General features: G+C 41.4%; 1 protein-coding gene across 1 annotated transcript in view; it reads left to right on the top strand.

Annotated features, from left to right (window-relative positions):
* Nucleotides 1-25,562, top strand: part of LOC126424656 (chymotrypsin BI-like) — a 29,598-nt gene extending 4,036 nt beyond the window's left edge. Inside the window, exons 2-3 of the mRNA XM_050087387.1 lie at nucleotides 5,373-5,541; nucleotides 25,364-25,562. Coding sequence (XP_049943344.1) covers nucleotides 5,373-5,541; nucleotides 25,364-25,562 — 368 coding nt within the window. The remainder of the gene's footprint in view (nucleotides 1-5,372; nucleotides 5,542-25,363) is intronic.
* The last annotated feature ends 218 nt before the right edge of the window (nucleotides 25,563-25,780 follow it).

Raw genomic sequence — 25,780 nt, 5'->3', positions numbered from 1 at the left:
TTGGGCAACGGAAAATCCACTATGGCTGCGACAAGTGGAACATCAGCGACCTTGGCGGGTTAATGTATGATGCGGCCTTATGGGAGGAAGGATAATTGGCACTTTTATCGATGACAATCTAAATGGTGCAATGTATGCTGATTTCGTACGTAATGTTCTACCGATATTACTACTAGATGTTTCACTGCATGACAGAATGGCGATGTACTTCCAACATGATGTAGGGTCGGCACATAGCTCGCATGCGGTTGAAACGGTATTGAATAGCATATTTCATGACAGGTGGATTGGTCGTCGAAGCACCATACCATGTCCCGCACGTTCACGGGATCTGACGCCCCCGGATTTCTTTCTGTGGGGAAAGTTGAAGGATATTTGCTGTCGTGACCCACCGAGAACGCCTGATAACATGCGTTAGCGCATTGTCAATGCGTGTGCGAACATTACGGAAGGCGAACTACTCGCTGTTGAGAGGAATGTCGTTACACGTATTGCCAAATGCATTGAGGTTGACGGACATCATTTGGAGCATTTATTGCATTAATGTGGTATTTCCAGGTAATCACGCTGTAACAGTATGCGTTCTCAGAAATGATAAATTCACAAACGTACATTTATCACATTGGAACAACCGAAATAAAATGTTCAAAGGTACCTACGTTCTGTATTTTAATTTAAAAAACCTACCTGTTACCAACTGTTGTTGAGCCATATGTTTGCGACTATTACAGCGCCATCTATCACAAAGCGAAAAAAGTGTTCCAACTAAAGCATTCATATTTCTTTACGTACTACACGAATATGTAATCAAAAATGGGGGGTTCCTATTTAAAAAAACGCAGTTGATATCCGTTTGACCTATGGCAGCGCCATCTAGCGGGCCAACCATAGCGCCATCTGGTTTCCCCCTTCAAGCTAGACGAAAAGTTGGTAACAGGTATGTTTTTTAAATTAAAATACAGAACGTAGGTACGTTTGAACATTTTATTTCGGTTGTTCCAATGTGATACATGTACCCTTGTGAACTTATCATTTCTGAGAACGCATGCTGTTACAGAGTGATTACCTGTAAATACCACATTAACGCACTAAATGCTCAAAATGATGTCCGTCAACCTCAATGCATTTGGCAGTAGTGAAGTTTTACAAGATACCATAATAATCGTTTGGACAGATTTAGGTATCTTGTAAAACTTTGAGTATATCGTCAAAGACCTTTTTTAGATTTTTGATCATGACATCCTTCTACTACATGATATTCAGGTTTATATATTACATGTGTTTAAAAGGATATAGACTACGTGCATCCATATATTTGTTAGTTTATGGTGTAAAAATCTGAAGTAAGTCGCAAGAATTTTTCTAGACTTTGCCAACAACATTTCTCTTTTACGTAGTATGTATAAATTGGTGAAGGATTTTTCGATAATATTGGTAACAATATTTCCCATTTGTATAGAATGTATACACTTATATACCATATGTATTAAAAACGTGTAGCATGTCTGGGTGACTGTTTATCGGAGTAACACTAAAAAATCTGAATTTAGTCGTTCAAGAACTTTTCAAGATTTGTGGGAGCGATGTTAAATTATGAATTCTCTTGATTGAACATTTATCGGAATACTGTGTAAAAATTTCAAGTAAATCGGTCAATAACTTTCCGAGATTTTTGATAAAAACCTTTCTCCTTTGTATAGTACAAATATAAACTATGTCTCTCCAGACGTGTTGAGTAAAGATTGGAAGTAAATCTTTCGAGAATTTTAACAGACTTTTGCTAACAAAATTTTTCGTTTATATTGTATCGAGGATGATTCAGGAGGAATGTCACATAAACTGCGAGATGATTATACATGTGAAAATAAACCAAAAACGTCCTATGGACACGCGCCTGATTTTCGATCGATATAGAACTGGAGCAGGTTTAAAACTACACATATCAACGTATGTTTATGAGGACAAGCGTGAATATTACTACTGAAATGCTGTGTAGGCGCTGTGGCGGACTCCTACAAGGAGTGTCCATAAAGTTCCCCATCCATTCAACGCCCTTGTCAACACCTGGGAGCGTGTGTTTTGCTTAAATGTGGACAACAGCGTCGGTGTTGCAAGTGACGACTTCTTCACGTGTATCCACCTTCGCAGCGTACGAATGTTCAAATGTGTGTGAATTTCTAAGGGACCAGCTGCTGAGGTCATCGGTCCCTAGACGCAAACAGTACTTAAACTAACTTACGCTAAGAACAACACTCACACCCATGCCCAAGGGAGGACTCGAATGTCCGGCGGTACGGACAGAGCAATCCGTGACATGACGCCTAAGACGACGCGGTCGTATCGTACACATTTCCCTTTAACCAGCCCTATAAACAGAGATCTGATGGGGTTGTCAAGTGATCTGGCAAGTAGTTGATGGGTCCACCACAAAAAATTCATCGTTGAGGAAATGTGTTGTTCAGATACTAGTATACTTGTCTGATACAGTGAATTGGTGATCCTTCGCGTTGCAGATGCATTTGCCGTCATTGCTCTAATGTCGCGTCTTTCGAAAGTTCTGGTAGGTCTTCTGTCTGGAAATATGTGTACCCTGAGGCTGCCACACTATTTGGCAGGAAAACAGGGCCTATCACCATCTTATCAATCATACTACACCAGACGTTTACTGAGAACCTAACTTAGGATCTTGCTTCCATAGTTTCATGTAGATCGTTCGTCGCCCATATTAAAGAACTGCGGGTGTTCATGACACCCCTGCGTGTAAATGTAGCATTATCTGTTAATGAAGTGTATTGCATGACTTATTTGTGTACAGCCAACAGTCACAAAATTGTTTCCTGCTTATTGAGTCTCCTGGATGCAGATGTTGCATGGGCTGCACATGGAATGGGCACAAGCCCTCAGTCTATAGCGTACACCACATTCACGTTTTCGGAATATCGAGTTGATGGCTAATGCGCCATGTACTGATGGTGGGACTGTGTCGTACTGTTGCAATAATATCTTCCCTTTCCTCAACTGACTGGACAGTCACACGTTCTGATATTACATGTGCACTGGGTAGTGTTCCCAAATTGCGTAATGGTTGTAATACCCTGGCACAGGTTGTTCGTCGATCAGGGAAACATCTCTGGTATTCTGTCACAGCGACATGGGCACTGCCATCAAAGCACAGGTGAACATATGCGGCTTGTTGGTATTCGCAAACACAATGCATTTACTCAATTAAACAACACTCAAGCACAACACGTACACGGCCTGACTACTGCACAGGAATGAGTGTGAGGTTATTTTGGAATATAGCAATGTTGTTTTTCTGCCTTTTAATCGAGGTCTGTTGGTAAATATCCTAATCCACCGGTCGTGTGGGTGTATTTTTCTTATTTGATGTTCTTACAAACACAATTGCATCACTTGATGAGGTAATAGTCAAGTTTTAATAACTAACAAACGTCTTACACGAAGTCCTTCACACTACTGGCCATTAAAATTGCTACACCAAGAAGAAATGCAGATAATAAACGAGTATTCATTGGACAAATATATTTCACTAGAACTGACATGTGATTACATTTTCACGTAATTTGGGTGCATAGATCCTGAGAAATCAATACCCAGAACAACCACCTCTGGCCGTAATAGCGCCCTTGATCCGCCTGGGCATTGAGTCAAACAGAGCTTGGCGTGTACAGGTACAGCTGCAAATGCAGCTTCAAAACGATACCACAGTTCATCAAGAGTAGTGACTGGCGTATTGCGACGAGCCAGTTGCGCGGCCACCACTGACCAGACGTTTTCAATTGGTGAGAGATCTGGAGAATGTGCTGGCCAGGGCAGCAGTCGAACGTTTTCTGTATCCAGAAAGGCCCGTACAGGACCTACAACATGCGGTCGTGCACTATCCTGCTGAAATGTATGGTTCGCAGGGATCGGATGAAGGGTAGAGCCACGGATCGTAACACATCTGAAATGTAACGTCCACTGTTCAAAGTACCGTCAATGCGAATAAGAGGTGACTGAGACGTGTACCCAATGGCACCCCATACCATCACGCCGGGTGATACTCCAGTATGGCGATGACGAATACACGCTTCCAATGTGCGTTCACCACGATGTCGCCATACACGGATGCGACCATCATGATGCTGTAAACAGAACCTGGATTGCCATTCGTGCACCCAGGTTCGTCGTTGAGTACACCATCGCACGCGCTCCTGTCTGTGATGCAGCGTCAAGGGTAACCGGAGCCATGGTCTCCGAGCTGATAGTCCATGCTGCTGCATACGTCGTCGAACTGTTCCTGCAGATGGTTGTTGTCTTGAAAACGTCCCCATCTGTTGACTCTAGGATCGAGACGTGGCTGCACGATCCGTTACAGCCATGCGGATAAGATGCCTGTCATCTCGACTGATAGTGATACGAGGCCATTGGGATCCAGCACGGTGTTCCGTATTACCCTCCTGAACCCACCGATTCCATATTCTGCTAACAGTCATTGGATCTCGACCAACACGAGCAGCAATGTCGCGATACGACAAACTGCAATCGCGATAGGCTACAATCCGACCTTTATCAAAGTCGGAAACATGATGGTACGCATTTCTCCTCCTTACACGAGGTATCACAACGTTTCACCAAGCAACGCCGGTCAACTGCTGTTTGTGTATGAGAAATCTGTTGGAAACTTTCCTCATGTCAGCACGTTGTAGATGTCGCCACCGGCGCCAACCTTCTGTGAACGCTCTGAAAAGCTAATCACTTGCATATCACAGCATCTTCTTCCTGTCGGTTAAATTTTGCCTCTGAAGCACGCCATCTTCGTGGTGTAGCAATTTTAAAGTCCGGTAGTGTATATCTAAGTTCTACCAGAAATATAAACTGTATCTGCATAGCCTGAATGTGCATGCTGCCATTTCTCTGAACGAGACACCAGTTTGTTGACACCATCTTTGCAGAATGTTGGACATTGTTGACGGAACCTTTAGTATTACTTCTGCTTGCACCGCGTCGTGTCGCAGCGCTCGTGTTTGGTCTGGCAATGCTGCCACCATATCATTATTCTAAGTGAAAATCCAGTGTCATCCCAACTGACGCACTTGGTCACAGGCCAAACAATGTCTCTTAAACAAATTACCCTGATGGGAGAAGATGTGTATCAAAATAAAAATCGGAGTCCATGAGAGATGGAAACCACTGTTTGCGTGCAAATCATGTTTATAATTAGAGGAAAATCCTGGTTGTGGCAATCAAAGGACCTTCCGTCTGAAGGATTCGCCTAGCTGCAGATCCAGCGTTTGCAAAAAATTCTCATATAGATAGAAAAGAGCCGAGAATTAAACAGAATTGTGTCAGAGCGTGACGTCTTGTTTCAGACTCATGGGCAGCTCCTGAACGCGGATTCTATCGCATCGTCGATGGCAAAAACGCCACGCGGTGCCAGTTTCCACATCAAGCCCTCGTCCAAAGCGACGAGAAGACTGTATGTGGCGGTTCGCTTATCACGCAAAGTATAGTCCTCACCGCTGCGGGCTGTACTGTAGGGTGAGTTGAAACAACAGCTAGGCGAAAACTTGTACAGACTGTTCAACGTGTGACGTAACTGTACTGGGCAATAACCAAGTTTAATACTGTAGCTGTATAGTCGTCTGGTTAGATTATGTCATGTGTCACAGTTTAATAATTTGTTGATTCCGCTATTTCTGGTTGTGATTTTCGTGTATCAGTACACCATATGTTTGTCATGGCAAGAAGAAGTGTAAAGTTGACTACACATTAATGCAAGATTGCACATCAAGGACAGGGTGAGAATGCTGACTGTACAGTTTGGACACGGAGGACGGCTCGAAGCTATAACTCATCTACATCTACATCTACATGGTTACTCTGCAATTCACACTTAAATGCCTGGCAGAGGGTTCATCGAACTATTTTAATACTACTTCTCTACCATTCCACTCTCGAATCGCGCATGGCAAAAAGGAACACATAAACCTTTGCGTTCAGGCTCTGATTTATCTTATTTTATTATGATGATGATTTCTCCCTACGTAGCTGGGTGTCAAAATATTTTCGCAAGCGGAAGAGAAAGTTGGTCACTGAAATTTTGCAAATAGATCGCGCCGCAAAGAAAACCGCCTTTGTTTCAGTGACTGCCACCCCACCTCCCGTATCATATCAGTGACACTCTCATCCCTGTTGCGCGATAACACGAAACGGGCTGCCCTTCTTTGCACTTTTTCGATGTTCTCCGTCAATTCAACCTGGAAAGGATTCCACACCGCGCAGCAACATTTCAGCAGAGGAGGGACAAGTGCAATGTAGGCCGTCTCTAAAGAGACTTCTAAGTGTTCTGCCAACAAAGCGCAGTCTTTGTTTCGGCTGCCCCACAATATTATCTACGAGGTCTTTCCAATTTAAGTTGCTCATGATTGTAATTCCTAGGTATTTAGCCGAATTGACAACACTTAGATTTGTGCAATTTATAGTATACCCTAAATTTATCGGATTTCTTTTAGTACCCCTGTGGATAACCTCGCACTTTTCTTTGTTTAGTGCCAATTGTCACTTTTCGCACCATACAGAAATTCTCTCTAGATCATTTTGTAATTGGAACTGATCGTCTGATGATTTTACTAGACGGTAAATTACAGCGTCATCTGCAAACAATCTACGGGGGCTGCTCAGATTATCACCTAGATCAATTATGTAAATCAGGAACAGCAGAGGCCTCATGACACTACCTTGCAGAACGCCAGATATCACTTCTGTTCTAGTCGATGATTTACCGTCCATCACTACGAAGTGTAACCTCTCTGAGAGGAAACCACGAATCCAGTCACACAACTGAGACGATACTCCATATGCACGCAATTTGATTAATAGTCGCTTGTGAGGAACAGTATCAAAAGGCTTTTGTAAATCCAGGAATATGGAATCGATCTGAGATCTCTTGTCGGCAGTACTCATTGCTTCATGGGAATAAAGAGCTAGCTGTGTTGCACAAGAACGATATTTTCTGAATCCGTGTTGGTTACGTATCAATAAGTCATTTTCTTCTAGGTAATTCATAATGTTCGAGTACAGCATATGCTCCAAAATCCTACTGAAAATTGAGGTCAGTGATATGGGTCTGTAATTCAGTGGATTACTCCTATTTCCTTTCTTGAATACTGGTGTGACCTATGCTACTTTCCAGTCTTTAGGAACAGACCTTTCGTCAAGTGAGCGGTTCTATATGATTGTTAAGAAACACGCTATTGTGTCTGCATACTCTGGAAGGAACGTGATTGGTATACCATCTGGACCGGAAGACTTGCCTTTCTTAAGTGATTTGTTTCGCAACACCGGAGATATCGACTTTTATTCACTCATGCTAACAACTGTTCTGGTTTCGAATTCTGGAATACTCACTTCATCTTCTTTCGTGAAGGTGGCAAAATAAAAATCGACGAGACTTGAAACTGGTAATTACCTATCAATGGCACACACAGACATGTAAAAACCATTTGTCACTGAGATAGCTACATTTTCATATCATACTCTGATGCACAGTTAGTGTTTAAGGATGACGCATTGCGTCACAGGTACTTCGATACCACTAGTCTATCGTAAGGTTTCCTACTCTGTTATCACGCACGTAAGGCGCCATTAACTACGGAGCTGAACAGTGGCGTCTATCATTTTGAAGCATGGCACTTTGCTGACCACCAAGTATTCGGGCTACCGATATCGATCTGATCTTTTGGAGGACTCCGGCTATCCGGTATGGGCTTCAAGAAGACGCGAGTGTTTAAATCGGTCAGACGCATAAGGAATGGTACTGGCGAGTTGCAGGAAGAGCAGAGGACATCGCATGTGACCTGATCAGGAAGTCCCCAACCTACGCCGCAAACTCAAATTTTATGGCATCTCGAAGACCACCTGTATGGTTGGTTCAAATGGCTCTGAGCACTATGGGACTTAACTTCTGAGGTCATCAGTCCCCTAGAACTTAGAACTACTTAAACCTAATTAACCTAAGGACATCACAAACATCCATGCCCGAGGCAGGATTCGAACCTGCGACCGTAGCGGTCGCGCGGTTCCAGACTGTAGCGCCTATAACCGCTCGACCACCCCGGCCGGCCCACCTGTACGGATTGGAGACAATAGCGCCCCAGTAACGCCTGACAGTCACGGCGGCTTCACGCCTGACTGGAGCTACTTGTCGTTTTCTTATTTTTTGCCTACTTGATACTGCAAGGCCACGTCTGTGTTAATGTGGAATTGAACCTGTTATATCAACTCGCCTCCGAGTGACTGTGCGTATGATCATAGGCCAGTGTAACTGACGCCAATTTGTTGTTCCAGGCCATATTTTGTGCAAGTGTATGAGTATCATCCGTTATACAGGGTGTAAATTTTAAGTTGACAAACCAGAATAACTCGAAAAACAAGCTTCACGCGAAAGAATGTGTAGAATCCAAAGCTGATTTTTTTCAAGGGGGACATCTACTGGTTCTAAAATTAGACCGCCACCCAAGCCCCTGCGGGTGGGGTGGGAGGCAACTTTAAAATTTCAAATGGGACCCCCCATTTTTTATGGAAGAATCAGATTCTACATAAAAAAAACTACGTACATTTTGTCTTAAACATTTGTTTTGATTCTTGGTAGTTGGCGCTGTAATTCAAGAAAATCCATCTTCTCATTTTTGCGTTCAAAATGGTTACGGATAAATAAAAAATACTTATTTACTTCGTAAGTTTTGATTGCCTAAAACTCTCCCTCTCTCCCCATATGGTGGGGTTTGAGAGAGAGGAATTAGAGTTTTACAAATGCTGACAAACAAAACTTATCCGAATCTGCGGAAAAAATTAATATGTGGGTCAACATTTGCGAAACTCTAATTCATCTGTCTCAAACCCCATCCTATGGGGAGAGAGGGAGAGTTTTCAATTTAGCGAGTCAAAATTTACGAAGTAAATAAGTATTTATCCGTAACCATTTTGCACGCAAAAATGAGAACATGGATTTTCTTGAATTACAGCACCAACTACCAAGAATCAAAAGAAATGTTTAAGGCAAAATGTATGTAGTTTTTTGTGTATAACCTAATTCTGCTATAAAAATGGGGGTTCCCATTTGAAATTTTAAAGTTGCCTCCCGCCCCACCGCCAGGGGGCTGGGGTAGCGGGCTAATTTTAGCACCAGCAGATGTCCCCCTCGAAAATAATCAACTTTGGATTCCACTCATTTTTTCGTGTGAAGCTTATTTTTCGAGTTATTCTGGTTTGTCAACTTAAAATTTACACCCTGTATAACAGATGATACTCGTACACTTGCACAAAATATGGTCTGGATCAACAAATTGCGGTTAGTTACACTGGCCTATGATCATACGCACAGTCACTCGGAGGCGAGTTGATATAACAGGTTCAATTCCACATTAACACAGACGTTGTCTTGCAGTATCAAGTAGCCAAAAAATAAGAAAACGACAAGTAGCTCCAGTCAGGCGTGAAGGCGCCGTGACTCCCAGGGTTCGAAACTGGGGTGCTATTGTCTCCAATCCATAAAATTTGAGCTTGCGGAGCAGGTTGGGGACTTGCTGACCAGGTTGCGTGGGATGTCCTCTGCGCCTCCTGCAACTCGCCAGTACCGTTCCTTAAGCGAAACAACAAAGATTGCGTCTGACCGATTTAAACACTCGCGTCTTCTCGAAGCCCATACCGGACAGCCGGAGTCCCCCAAAAGCTCAGGTCGATATCGGCAACCCGAGTACTTAGTGCCAGCGAAGTGCCATGCCGTCAAAATTAAAGCCGCCAGTGTTCAACTCCGTAGTAAATGGCGCATTACGTGCGCGATAACTGTGAGTATGAAACTTTATGATAGACTAGTGGTATCCAAGTATGTGTGACGCTATCCATCATCCTTAAACACTAGCTGTGCACCATAATATGATATGAAAATGCAGCTGCCTCAGTGACAAATGGTCTTTACTTCTATTCTGAAACAACGAAATTAAATTTGTAGCTTAATTTGTGTTAGAGGTTTTTGCATCCAAGACGCTGAGATTTCTTCTTCTAGTTTACAAGAAATTTTAAGGAGTGATAAGCTCGTATGTGGGGTCGCTTTCGCAGTAAGTTGAGATTTCCAACATCTTGAGCATTCTCGTCTGTAGCCTTTTATGAGCGGGTTACTGTTCCCTTCTGATGCGTGCTGGCAGGGTAGCTTTGGCAGCGAACGACACGTTCGGGTTCACCGTGCCTGGAGCAGAGACGTGTTTGCTTTCTGCCGTGGCGACACTTCCGTGTTGCACTGGCTGGCAATCTGGCGATCGTTTGATGCGTGCCGCGGCGGAGTGTCGCCGATTAATCGGTAACCATTCGTCTGTCCTCTTTGGCGAAAAGGTTTATAGCCTGTTCTGAAAGCCCGAAGTTCCTCCTCGCTATACCTGCTCTTTAGCTACTCGTTTAAACCTTGTAACCTTATTTGCTCCTTCTGGAAGTAGTTAAGTTTTAAGGCCATTTACCTATCAATATGAACTGTCGAACTTTTTGATCCATAGTCATTAGCTAACTCCACTCATTGTGAAACTTGCCTGCTTGTTCCTTGTTGACTGTGGTAGGCGTTTGTTGTAGTTCCCAGCTTGCCTTGTATTTTGGGCGACTGTAATTTATATTAAAGGCCGTTGCCAATGTCTCTGCTGGTGTGTACCAGTTGAAAGTAGCATTTAAATTGCACGTCCTCCCAACTTATCGTGTGTTCTGGGCAATTGCATTTTTATTAAGGGCTATTGTCATAGTTTCTGCCGATATGCAACAATTGAGAGTTACATTTAAATTGTGTGGCTTCCCAGCTCTGCCTGTATTTTGAGGGATTGTGCATTTTATTGCTTACGGGATTTTTATTAATGCTTATTGTGCCTTGAAAGGAGAATATAAGATGAACATCAACAAAAGCAAAACGAGAATAATGTAATGTAGTCGAGTTAACTCGGGTGATGCTGAGGCAGTTAGATTAGGAAATGAGACACTTAAAGTACTAAAGGACTTTTGCTATTTGGGCAGCAAAATAAATGATGATGGTCTAAGTAGAGAGGATATAAAATCTAGACTGGCTATTGGAAGGAAGGCGTTTCTGAAGAAGAGAAATTTGTGAACATCGACTATAGATTTAAGTGTCAGGAAGTCGTTTGTGAAAGTATTTGTATGGAGTGTAGCCATGTATGGAAGTGAAACATGAACGATAAATAGTTTAGACAAGAAGAGAATAGAAGCTTTCGAAATGTGCTGCTACAGAAGAATGCTGAATGTCAGATGGGTAGATCACATAACTAATGAGGAGGTATTGAATAGAATTGGGGAGGAGTTTGTGCCACAACTTGACTAGAAGAAGGGATCGGTTGGCAGGTCATGTTCTGAAGCATCAAGGGACCACCAATTTAGTATTGGAGGGCAGCGTGGAGGATAAAAATCGTAGAAGGAGACCAAGAGATGAATCCACTAGGCACATTCAGAAGGATGTAGGCTGCAGTACGTACTGGGAGATTAAGCAGCTTGCACAGGATAGAGTAGCATGGAGAGCTGCATCAAATCAGTCTCAGGACTGAAGACCACAACAACAACATGCGTTGTTAAGAGTTTTCCAACAGGCAGAATCAGTGGTGTGACTTATTATCCTTTTGTATTTTGCATGGGCGTTACCCACTTTGTGACGTCTTAGCTATGCTTGGAAACTGTTAGTACATTTAGTGGCCGTCATTCTAATTCATTTTACTGATGCAACTGTTTGTTGAACCCGCTTGCAGCCATGCCTAGTTGGTATGACTTCTTTCTTGTATTTGGGAGCAACACGAGGTATCAGAAAAGACAGTACAAGCAGTTACGGTGACGTTTCTTACCAGGAAAATTAGGGAGACACCACATCTTATATGGACTGGAAGAAGGACATTAATATTGCTTCTACATTCTGATGCATTTCCAACCTACATACAATTCTGTCACCCAAACATTCTCTCCATCTTCATTTTGTTGGACCATCCAACAGATAAAAATTATCAGCAATAAAAACTGTGCTAACGTCACCCAGAAGAGAACTTGATATTACCGCAACTCTCTCTTGCAATACATCGAAAACAAATACTGTCTGCGTACCGATGTTGAGCGTAAATGAGCTGCAGCAACATCTCCCTTTCTCTATACGAGTAAATGCATCATTAGCTGACCATTAAATCGTACCTTATTGCAACCTCTCCCAGCCAATCAATGCATCAACTTTCTATCATCCTTTAACGCAGATCCATATCAACTTAGAGGCAGTTGGTCCTCTTTTCCACGAAATCATAAAAGTCAGCTGTTGACTTACATGTATCGCTATTACTTCAATAGACATACAGCAACAATTTTAGAATACGTGGCGAGAAGTGATGTCATGATCGCATAGTCGGGAGTGACATAAAAGCGATGAAATTACGAAAATTGGCGAAAAATATGTATAAATTGAGGGACAATACGCCAAAATGCTTGAACCAGTAAAATGCTTGTAGATGAGAACGAGTATTTGAGAGCAAGAGGAATACGAGAGGAAGTTGGCATGGAAGTACCAGGAAACAAGGAAACAGTCATTTTTCATCGATATGAATTAGACGGCTGGAATAGAATGTTTAACGTTCATGATCATCAAATGTAGACTAATAAATTTATATTTGTCGGATCACAAGCCAAGGCGTGACCCCAGAGTTGGCGGTAACTATCTTATAGACTTTTATAAAGCGTCCTTAAGAGCGTTGCTTTACCAGCTGTGGGGATTGCAATATGCACCCCCAGAATGGATCGTGTGTTTGTCTCTGCACAAGACTGTTTAGGAGTTTCAAAACCTAACAAACAGTATTTACGATGTGCTTCTCTATACTCTTCACGAATCACAACCATGTAGTGTCAGAAAACAAACACCTTACAGAACAGTTGCTGCATCGTTTTTAACAACATTGTACTGTATGTCTACTGAGGTAATAGTGATACACGCAGGTTGACCGTGTCTTAGATCCTTGCTTGGAAAAGATAACCATCTACCTATAATTGACATGGATCTGCATTAAAGGCTGACAGAACGTGGATGGAGTGAACGTTTAAGAGGGGCTGTAACGAGGTATGATTTTATGGTAGACTGATGCATTCTAGAGAGGGGGAGATGTTGCTGCAGGGAAATTATCATGCATTTAACAATTTTTTCCGTTGATCTCTCTGGGTACATCAGTTGTGTGGTATAACTTGTGAACGACTCGTGCACAATTGCGTGTTCTATGTGTGACTTAGAGCGCTATCTACCTTCAATTGCTACCAGCAAACGTCTCCATACAACAGTTAGCATGTGTGATCAGTCATGTCCGCAGATGGAAAAACTTATTTTAACAGTCTCCTCTAGATGAACAAGGCTGTATGCCATGTACTCTGTTTCTCTGCCACATCTTGGGCACAAATCGAGTGCAGTTTCATAACTGAAGTGATTGTAAGTTAGTAACAGTTGTTTGTGAGATTTTGCAAAACTTTCATATGGATTTGCTTCAAAGTCGTCTTGCTTACAGAGTTAGGGCAGCATGGCGTCTAATTTTGCATGTCAAACACCGCTGTTATGCGTTTGTCTGTTTCCTTCTAAGAGAAATTTTCCATTGCTGATGATCATTTTATGTGGCTGATCCTGAAAGTTGGATGTCTATTATTCTGCTGTGTGCATACACAAAGTCTGAGTCTGAGATATTACACTACTGACCATTAAAATTGCTACACCACGAAGATGACGTGCTACAGACGCGAAATTTAACCGACAGGAAGATGATGCTGTGATATGCAAATGATTAGCTTTTCAGAGCATTCACACAAGGTTGGCGCCGGTGGCGACACCTACAAAGTGATGACATGAGGAAAGCTTCCAACCGACTTCCCATACACAAACAGTAGTTGACCGGCGTTGCCTGATGAAACGTTGTTGTGATGCCTCGTGTAAGGAGGAGAAATGCGTACCATCACGTTTCCGACTTTGATAAAGGTCGGATTGTAGCCAATCGCGAATGCGGTTTATCGTATCGCGACATTGCTGTTCGCGTTGGTCGAGATCCAATGACTGTTAACAGAATATGGAATCGGTGGGTTCAGGAGGGTAATACGGAACGCCGTGCTGGAACCCAACGGCCTCGTATCACTAGCAGTCAAGATGACAGGCATCTTATCCGCATGGCTGTAACGGATCGTGCAGCCACGTCTCGATCCCCGAGTCAACAGATGGGGACGTTTTCAAGACAACAACCATCTGCACGAACATTTCGACGACGTTTGCAGCAACATGGACTATCAGCTCGGAGACCACGGCTGCGGTTACCCTTGACGCTGCACCACAGACAGGAGCGCCTGTGATGGTTTATTGAAAGACGAATCAGGGTCCACGCATGGCAAAACGTCATATTTTCGGATGAATCCAGGTTCTGTCTACACCATCATGATCTATGCATCCGTGTTTGGCGACATCGCGGCGAACGCACATTGGAAGCGTGTATTCGTCATCGCCATACTGCCGTATCACCTGGTGTGATGGTATGGGGTGCCATTGGTTACATGTCTCGGTCACCTCTTGTTCGCATTGATGGCACTTTGAACAGTGGACGTTACATTTCAGATGTGTTACGATCCGTGGCTCTACCCTTCATTCGAACCCTGTGAACCCCTCATTTCAGCAGGATAATGCACGACCGCATGTTGCAGGTCCTGTACGGGCCTTTCTGGTTACAGAAAATGTTCGACTGCTGCCCTGGCCAGCACATTCTCCAGATATGTCACCAACTGAAAACGTCTGGTCAATGGTGGCCGAGCAGCTGGCTCGTCACAGTACGCTAGTCACTACTCTTAATGAACTGTGGTATCGTGTTGAAGCTGCATGGGGAACTGTACCTGTACACGCCATCCAAGCTCTGTTTGAGTCAAGGCCCAGGCGTATCGAGGCTGTTATTACGGCCACAGGTGGTTGTTCTGGGTACAGATTTCTCAGGATCCATGCACACAAATTGCGTGAAAATGTAATCGCATATCAGTTCTAGTATAATATATTTGTCCAATGAATACCCGTTTATCATCTGCATTTCTTCTTGGTGTAGCAATTTTAACGGCCAGTAGTGTATAATTTCTGAACTGTAATCAGATGTGAGCCGTGTGTGCTATACAACTCTTGGAAGCTATATTGTGCATGTATCACAAAGATTCTATGTTTTTCTTTGGTGTAGACGGAAGCTGTTTCATCATCTTATGTTTTGTCACAGTAGTGAGTGGGACAGAGAACATGCAGGGTGAATGTATGTCAGATGTTGGACATACGAGGTATGATTGTAAAGTTTTAAGAATGGGCGTGTAATTGAACAATGGTGTTACTTAAATTGTACTGTGCTGCACCTCCTTCAAAATAGTCCCCTTCTGACTGGACACACCGACTCCAAAGGTGTTTCCACTTTTGGAAACATTCCTAGATTTTTTTCCTGAAGTGTGTTAAGGACACTCTCTGTATCTGCCTTGATGTCTTCAATCGAGTCAAATCGCTTCCCTTTCAGTGAAAATTCCAGTTTAGGAAACAGGTAGAAGTCTGCAAGGGCCATATCAGTGGAATAATGCGGTTGTGGAAACACAGGAATTTTGAATTTGGTCAAATATTCAACAATGGAGAAGGCATGATGAGCTGGAACATTGTCATGGTGTAGCACTGAAGTCCTGACTTTTCACAATCCAGGCCTTTTCTTCCACACCTTTTTGTGCAACCGCTGAAGTACACATTTGTAGCATTCGTGGTTAATTGTCTGTCCTCCAGAGGTAAATTCATGACGCACAATACCGGTAGAATCGAAAAAATTGCCAACATTATCTTCACCTTTGACCGACTTTGCCGTGCTTTCTTCAGTCGTGGTGAACCTGGTGTCTTCCACTGCGAAGATTGCACTTTGGTTTCAGGATCATATCCATCACCTGTAATTACCCTATTTTACAAATCTGGGTAATTTTTAGTCCGATTAATCAGTTCTTGACACACTTCAGGTCGGTATTTTCTCTGGTCACTTGACAACACTTGGTTAAAATTGCGTTAAATGCATAGAAACTTAAATTATGTTCATCAGAAATCTCCCTAATTGTAAGTCTACGATCAGTGCGTACTAAGTTGGGAACTTTCACATCTTCATTCGTTTTTGAGGTGGAAGGATGGCCAGACCATGTTCATCTTCAAATGATGCATGGCAATTTTTTAAATCTGTTGAACCAGGCAAAAACATTTGACTGGCTCATACAATTATCTCCAAAAGCTGTTTTTAATATTTCGTAAGTTTCAGAAGCTGATTTCTCGGTATTAAAACAAAATTTCATACAAGTTCGTTGCTCTGTTTTTACGTCCATTTTCATGCAGGCAGAATCCGGCAACAAGCGCCAACAGACTCGCACTCAACCAGCTGCCACAAAAAACTGAATAAAGGAAACCCAGTTTCCTGTCAGAGGGCGTTCAAGGACAAGGCAATGAGTCACTCCCCGCCCTCCGTGTATGCGCCCGCCAAACCAGTAAGCAGTAGCGGACCCAGTGTTAAAACTTTCCAATCACACCTCGTATATGTCCTGCATCAGAGCGTTACACTCCACATGACTTACGTTTCGGCAACAACTTGGCTTTAACATTATCACATGTTTAATTGCAGAACCGTGTAGCCTTAGGAGTGTATCGGGTGATCAAAAAGTCAGTATAAATTTGAAAACTGAATAAATCACGGAATAATGTAGATAGATAGGTACAAATTGATGCACATGCTTGGAATGACATGGGGTTTTATTAGAACCAAAAAAATACAAACGTTCAAAAAATGTCCGACAGATGGCGCTTCATCTGATCAGAATATCCATAATTAGCATAACAATGTAAGACAAAGCAAAGATGATTTTCTTTACAGGAAATGCTTAATATTTCCACCATCATTCTTCAACAATAGCTGTTGTCGAGGAATAATGTTGTGAACAGCACTGTAAAGCATGTCCGGAGTTATGGCGAGGCATTGGCGTCGGATATTGTCTTTCAGCATCCCTAGAGATGTCGGTCGATCACTATACACTTGCGACTTCAGGTAACGCCAAAGCCAATAATCGCACGGACTGAGGTCTGGGGACCTGGGAGGCCAAGCATGACGAAAGTGGCGGCTGAGCACACGATCATCAGCAAACGACACGCGCAAGAGATCTTTCACGCATCTAGCAATGTGGGGTGGAGCGCCATCCTGCATAAACATCGTACGTTCCAGCAGGTGTTTATCAGCCAGGCTGGGGATGATGCGATTCTGTAACATGTCGGCGTACCTCTCACCCGTCACAGTAGCAGTTTTGCTGTCCAGCACCATCTGTCGGACATTTTGTGAATTTTGTTTTTTATTTTTTTCTAATAAAACCCCATGTCATTTCAAGCATGTGTGTCAATTTTTACTTCTCTATCTACATTATTCCGTGATTTATTAATTTTTCAAGTTTATACTGACTTTTTGATCACCCTGTATGTGTTTATGTTCTACAATCAACCTTCTTGTACTGGCCCCAGTCACTAGGACAATACTTCAGAATTGATAGCACAGTTGATCTACGTAAAATGCTTCAAACTCCGTCCATCCGGAGCTCCATCATGCATAAACCACATGTTTCGTCTTAACCATCTGTTATATCATTGCAGTACTCTCATATCCACTATACACCAATAAGGGGTGCTAATCTCCACGACATGCACAAATCTGGAGGTGTCTTGTGCACTTGAATGGGTGCTGTGAGTAAGAGTTGTTTGGAACAGTCCTTGCTGAACAGCAGTTACTGGCTAAGCTTGCTCTAATCCTTCACAAGACGTGTAATATGGTAGGTATCGTACCCTGCTACTTCTGGTCAGTTGCAAATTAAATCGGAGACGATGTTGCAGGGATGGTTCGTCAAAGACAATCCGGGGACAACTTTAAATCTCCAACTTTATCCTATGAATGCCAGGATACTCTGTGACTCCCACCCACATAGGGAATGATGGGCAACCGTAACTGTAAATTCCACACTGCAATCGAAGTGCCAGAAATATGCAGATAACCTAAATGCATCGTTATAGGACGCTGTCTGGTGTACTTTGGTGTATGTGTCCGATAATTAACCATGAATGCGCGGACTGGACGGTCATCTACCTACGTTCTCAATCTAGTATATGGTACTCGCAAATTAGTGGAGGGGTAGTTTACTGATGATATATAAATTGGTTATCATGATTCCATGTCACTGGTTGGCATTGAAATTACGGAAAAACAGGTAAACTTGCTATAACTGATCACACTGTCAACTGTGATGCTTATTATAGTACATCGTCCCATATTGACAGTGTCTTTTCCAACCCACCTGTCCACTGTTACACTGTTGATTACCACATAATGTTTGAGCGACACCTCTCGTTTGAGATGGAGAGAGTCTTGGTGGAATCAACACCTCCGGTGATGGCCACCACTGAAACAGTGATCATATACATGGCTAGAATATGAAGAATAAAAGCTATTGGTCTCTTTAAAATTGAACACTGAGGCATTTGCTACCCTGTCACTGTGGAAGATGAGATTAAATGTAAAAGTCATCATCTTCCGACAGCGGTCTGTAAAGCCCCATAATGCCGCAAACTCTTCCACATTCCATATGTTGCGATGTCTTCCTCATTTTTGTTAATTAGAAACACGTTGTGTGAGCAGCATAGTTTACACCATTCGATGTGTAGCAGATGATGCAGTTGTTTATACCAAAGTAGCAATGCCAGAAGATAGCAAGAATTTGCACAAGGACCTGCAGAGAATTGATGAATGGTGCAGACTCTGGCAGTTGACCCTGAACATAAATAAATGTAATATATTGCGCATACACAGGAAAAGAAATCCACTACTGTACAGCTACACTATTTACACTATTGATGACAAACAACTGGAGACAGCGTCTGAAGTAAAATATCCGGGCCTAACTATCCAGAGCCACTTTACGCGGAATGACCATATAAAACAAATAGTGGGAAAAGCAGACACAAGACTCAGATTAATCGGAAGAATCTTAAGGAAATGTAACTCACTCACGAAGGAAGTGGCTTATGAGGCGCTTGTTCGCCCGATTCTTGAGTACTGTTCATCTATCTGGGACCCCCAACAAGTAGGACTGATAGACGAGGGCGAGAGAGCGTTAGGAAGTTGCTAAACAAACTCCACTGGCAAACGTTACAAGAGAGACTTTGTGCATCACGGAGGGATTTACTACTGAAATTTCGGGACAGCACTTTTCAAGAGGAGTCAGGCAACATATTACTTCCCCCACATACATCTCGCATATTGACCACGAGGAAGAAATTCGATAAATAAGAGCTAATACAGAGGCTTACCGACAATCATTCTTCCGACGCACTATTCGCCAGTGGAACAGGGCTGGATCCATAGAATCCAGCGCAAATGTAGGGACTTGATACTAAATGGCAGAAAGAATTTCTACCAGAAAACGCAGTGCTATAGATCAAAAAAGTCAGTGTAATGGTGATAGGATTTTGTACATTTCTTTAGTCTTCGATCCTACATTGCATTTTTTAAATGATTCCTCACATAGCACATCATCTACTGTATGTGATCGTTCTCAATCAGGCATCATCCTCCCTCACCTATAACCCAGTGGATGTGTCGCAGAACCTCTGTTACTGCTTACGTAACTCCGAGATCTGTTTGTTAGTCTGATAAATACACTACTGGCCATTAAAATTGCTACACCATGAAGATGACGTGCTACAGACACAAAATTTAACCGACAGGAAGAAGATGCTGTGATTTGCAAATGATTAGCTTTTCAGAGCATTCACACAGGGTTGCCGCCGGTGGCGACACCTACAACGTGTTGACATGAGGAAAGTTTCCAACCGATTTCCCATACATAAACAGCAGTTGACCGGCGTTGCCTGGTGAAACGTTGTTGTGATGCCTCGTGTAAGGAGAAATGCGTACCATCACGTTTCCGACTTTGATAAAGGTCGGATTGTAGCCTATCGCGATAGCGGTTTATCGTATAGCGACACTGCTGCTCGCGTTGGTCGAGATCCAATGACTGTTAAAATGGGTTCTGGAGTTGCATTTCCAATAACTACTATTTGCATACACAGTACAAGTAGTTTTCGAGTAACATAGGTAGTGCAGGGCCCAGTAATCAGTAGATTTAACATATACAACCAGCGTAGACCAGCTTGCTTAACCTAAATACTAACAGTCTAAATTTTCCACCTGTAATTAACGTCTAACTACCAACAACACTAAGTACATAGACTTGTTTCAATTCATACAGATTCCATATGTACATACGCCACCCAAAGTTTCCAGAAACAGCACCTGTTAACTGCTTAAGCACTATTAATAACTCGGGTACATTTGATTTGATATACAAATGACAATTATCATTTGTGTAGATTTTTTTAATCTTGGTGGGCACCAGTCGCTTAATATTGTTGGTTTTAGGATAAGCTACTAGCTACCTTCCTTCTTGAGGCATCGTGACTATCTTTCATAGACCTAACTCTTAGAATTCCTTTTGCATAGAAGATTTCGGCTACTTTTTCTAAATAATACTTTCTGTTACCTGATATCTTTGTATTTGTCATGCTTTCTTGACGCAATAAACGTTGAAAGCGTGCTCTCTCAGTGAGCGTGATTAAGGTTTGTCTTTTCTTCTCAGAAACATTCTTCCCTCTGAAGGATGGAAATGGATCTGTCCATTCATTCTTCTCTTTCGTTCTGCATACTATATCAGCTGGAGTGTATTGTATTGAGCACAGTGGCAAAATATTTCCGGTCTGTCCGAATAATTCTAGACAGTCTATCCATTGTGTCTGGTCTGTTGACTATGTTCACAAGTGCGCATAAACCTGAAAATATGCGAAAAATACTTGCTGTGGCGTTGCTTTTGGGATGGAAACTTAATATAAGTATTTTTTTTAGTCTCAAATTCAAGAAAAAATGTTTTCTATGCTCAACAGGCTACATTTCGTACGTCAGCTGACAGCAAGGTCCCAGGCTTGCCAACTCTAGGCATGCAATCATTTGCTGTTCTTCCAACGATTGGGCCTGTTGCAATAGAATTTGTAGGATATTGTTTAACATTCTTGGAGAAAATACATATAATATTACTTCATACGTAATTGCATCTCTGGTTGAGAGCAAAGATTGTGCAATATCAAATCAAACTATTTGTAACGGCTTTGATTACGAAATGGGATGTAATTCTGCATGATTGCATTTGTTTGCCGGATTTCTTTTCTAACATATGAGACATTTCTTAAGCAGCTGTTGTATTCGTCACCTCATCCTTGGAAAATAGCAGAACCATTTTATCTTTATTGCACAATTAGTTGCGCTGTACTACCCCCACACATGATATGTGTACCAAATTAAGGAATTCTCTCATTCGGCTGGAATGCAAACACACCATATGTCAGATCATACATCATTTCTTGGAAATAGAACTTAATTAAGTATTTTATAATATTGCTTCAATTTTTCAGCAGTTCTTGGGCACCAGTGCTGGGAAGCATTTAGCATATCAGCCATATTTTTGTACATATATAAAAATTACTGTTCTTGATAAATAACGTACAGTAATCTATGGTTTGTTCCTAAACGACCAACACGCAAAGCATGGCTTCTTAGAGGCCCAAACTACATTTGGAATTTCCAATTCGGCGGCAGACTAGGCACGTACACATTCTGGTAATGTTCATCTAGCAAAGCTTATAATAAAAATAACGTGCATGTCGTCTTCTTCATTAACTTGAAATAAACACGCCCCAAAAGCAATGAATGAGGTCTCACTAACAACACAGGAATCCTTGGAAATATCTGGATAATCTATCTGAGTTAACTAAAGTGTATTTCACTGAATCAAAGTGTTGCTGCTAGTCCCTTGTCACACCTACGATACACTTTTCTTGAGTAAGTTTATTAAGGCTGTGCTGTTCTGATGTTGATTAGGTATGAAATACCCAAAAACTAAACGTGATCCAAAAAATATCTTGAGCTGTCTTTTAGCTCGTGGGTGAGGAAATGTCTTTATAGCACTGATTTTGTGTATATCAGATGTTTATATGGCCTAGAATTTAATTTTGCGTATTACAAATTTTGACTGCAGTAGATGTGCTACAACTCCAGTTTCTGACCACTTTTGTTATTTTATCTACAATAAACCTAAGTGCCCTTCCCACGCAGCGGTGTTAATAGATCAACAACATACAATGTTAAGTCATGTAATGTCAGGGCCTAAAGCTGTGTCCAAGGCATTAATAAATACTGTTAATGATAAAGCTTAATAAAAAAAGTAATATATACACCAAAACGTACATATAATTCGAAAGGAAATGCATCGAACTGGTAATCCTTCCTCCAAAGGTGAATGCAGTACATTTTCAGGATTATTTTATTAGGCTTGCCTGCCTGTATGAAGATCTCAAATCTATGATGGTACAATAAGTTTGGTGACACAAAACAAAAGTATGATGTATATATCAGGGTAAGGACGAAAAAAGCTAACATAAAAACATAACTCAGGAACACCTAAAGCAATTCCTACAACATTTGGTATACATCATTCATTATTTGTGTAAATGTACTGTCAGAGTACAATACATCTCAAACTACATGCTGTTATTTCTTTCCTGTAATTACATGATTTGCAACACTATAAATATATGAAGCACAACCAGTTCGCAAGAGTGAGCACTGCAGCAAAGCCAATAACTCTGACGGCATATTTCAGGCCACAGATCACCCTTACAACTGAATACCCCAGACGTATTGAACATCCTCTGCTGAGACGACCGTGTAAAACAGTGGAAAATCAGACAGCTGCCAGCGAAAAATATGTGTGAGATACGTGCTTGTGGTTAAAGCTATGGGCTAGAAGCTAGCTGACCAAATTTTCTGAGGCAATAAGAATTTTTTAACATTTATGAATTATTCTCTCAGCACCCGTTGTATATAAACACATTAAAAGCTCAAATACACTGCATTAATGTTCACAGTTTTTCATTGTGAACTGTCTTTCGGCTTTCTAGACCATCATCAGACAACTGGACTGTCTGTTCATTTTTAAGTTTTTGACGAGCGTCAGTCCGACCAATTACAACTTTATTATTGGAAATAATGTTCTTTACTTTTGCTCCCTCTTTATTCATTAACTTAATAACAAAACTCATCATGATTGTTATTTTTCATTTCCTCCTCATTTGAAATTTTATCCCCTGATTCATAGCAGAAATTTGTGAATATCTCTGCACCCAGTTTCTCTTCATTACATGAATGATTATGATTTATAACATTAACATTGCCTCATTTTCAAAATTTTCTGTCAGGTTATTATCAGCTCCTATGGTATGCTGCCCTGTTATCATGTCCATAAGATTTAGAGTTTATTCTCCACTAGACTCTTAGCTTTTTATTATTTATTATTTACATCTCTTGTCTCTAACTTACAGGTTCCCAATGGGATGTCCCTCAGTTTCGCTGAAAATTCCCCCGTGTCTTCTATTGTCCCTGATCTATTATTTCCCTCCTGTGGCCTGCCTATGTCTTCCAATTCTCTGTTCCCATTCCTGTTTCTTTCATTTCAATGAAAAACTCTTCTGTTTCTACCTGCCTCAAACTCGTTCCCATAATTTCATACATCTTTCCTCTCCCGATTTCCCCCGTTATAATTTTAATTCCACCCCCATGTTCACAACCTAACAATTCACATTAATTAAAATTTTGTCTCATATTGTTCTCTAAAACTTGGTCCAGCTTGTCAACATATTTTAGAAACTATTCATTTGAGGCATCTGCTCCATAAATTAAGCCCTAATCCACTTTTCCTGGTTATCTTCCTTTTAGGGCAACTACTTGAATAAACTCATCGAAAAGTCTGCACAAGTGTATTAGTCCCATAAGCTGTCTCTCACAAAATTCGTTCGCTCTCTCATATTCTTCTGTATAGTTTGGCCTATTCAGAACTTCCATTTAGAGCCTCCCTTGTTCTGATCCCCACCAACTTTTATTTAGAAAACATTTTTGAAATGCAGTGTAAGACATATCTCAACTGGACTTTTATTAATAGTTTAACTTTTTATGACTGCTAGCACGTTATAAAAATGTGTATTCCTCAATAATGGACACCATTCTGGTACTAATGTATTGACTTCCTATCTTTGTGAAATTTACTTACATTTCTTTTACTAATGAAATGGTCTGATAAACGTATATTATTTAACATGAATTTCATTAAGGAATAAACATGCTGTGGAGCTGCAGTTAGTATCCTGAGTTCCTTGAACAGACATTTGTACGATATTCTTTGGTTCATAGAGCAGTATTACATATTTTTGCACTAGGAAACCTTTAACTTGGCTTGATGAGTTACCCAAAAAATGGTACCGTGCGGCATTGTGGACTGTAAGTAAGCGAAACATCTGCAATGAAACTAATTCTTTTTAAGGTGCTTCAGTAGTTTCATGGCATGTTCTTGTCATCTGACTTTATTATCAAGCAGTAATCTCAAGGATTTAACACTGTCAAGCTCTTACATCTGCTCGTCATCATGTTTGAAGTATACACACAGAGGAATCCTCTGTATGTAGTACGTTGTAATCAAAAGAAATTACCTACGATTCATCAGTTTCCAGTTTTATGATGGCTGATAACATAATAAAAGACTCTTACCTACTTACGCTCTTTGTTTCGCATCAGAGAGATACCATTTCAACCATTTTGCTCTACTTCCTGGGACACTGTAATATTCTAATTTATCTAAAGAATTTTGTTATTTACTTCGTCCAATACCTTTCGCAGATCACAATGTATACCAATAACCTGCATTTATTGTCTAACGAATTAATTGTATTTTCAGTATTTCTGTAATTAGCCTTCTCAGTTTCGTAACTATTTAGAAATCCGAACTGTGACATTGAAAGTTTATTATTCGTAATCAGGTGGTTAAGAATCCGCTTGTAGATCACTTTTTCCGAAATTTTCGAGACTGTTAGCAAGAGTGGAGTAGGGCGGAAATTTGGCGGTACTTATTTATTTCCCTTCTTATGCAATCCCTTGACTTCAGCATATTAAAACCATTCGGGAAATGTTTCACTGATAAATGCCTGAGTACACAGGTAACACAATATACTAGTAATTTGGAAGAACACAGTTTAATTAATTATGTTTATATAGTATTGTGTTTGAGTGTTGTACTTTTGATTACTACACCCATAAGCAAAAGTTCGCGACCTTGCTAGACTGCTTCATAACTGAAAAGAGGAAATTTACTGTCACAGGTTCAAAAAACTGACCATCCGCCTGGGAACCAACCAGCGGACTCAGAAGGATTCAAACACCTGGACCGCCGTCTCCACCTGGAGCAAGGCGCACCCGGACTTCGACTTCGACGGCCATAGTGAAAATGATGTGGCTCTTGCGTTCCTGCCTGAGAAAGCTCCTCTGGGTGGTGAGTTGAGCAAAAATAAAGCAGCATAAGAAAGACAGAGGGAGAGTGTGTAGTGATTGAGCAAAATCCAGATCCTAGTAGACTGAGAAAGCACTGCATGCTGTTCTGACACTCATATTTTCCTTTCTGTATACCACTCATATTTTTCTTAGTTAATTCAGCACATTTTACGCTGTTTCTATATCAATTATCTGATAGTCTGACAATGCCAGGTAACGTACATATCTCAACTTATATTAAATTAGCT

This window comes from Schistocerca serialis, chromosome 10 (genome assembly GCF_023864345.2).
Source record: "Schistocerca serialis cubense isolate TAMUIC-IGC-003099 chromosome 10, iqSchSeri2.2, whole genome shotgun sequence".
Taxonomy (NCBI): domain Eukaryota; kingdom Metazoa; phylum Arthropoda; class Insecta; order Orthoptera; family Acrididae; genus Schistocerca; species Schistocerca serialis.
Note: the sequence above shows the minus strand (reverse complement) of the source record. Positions and strands in the feature narration are given on the sequence as shown.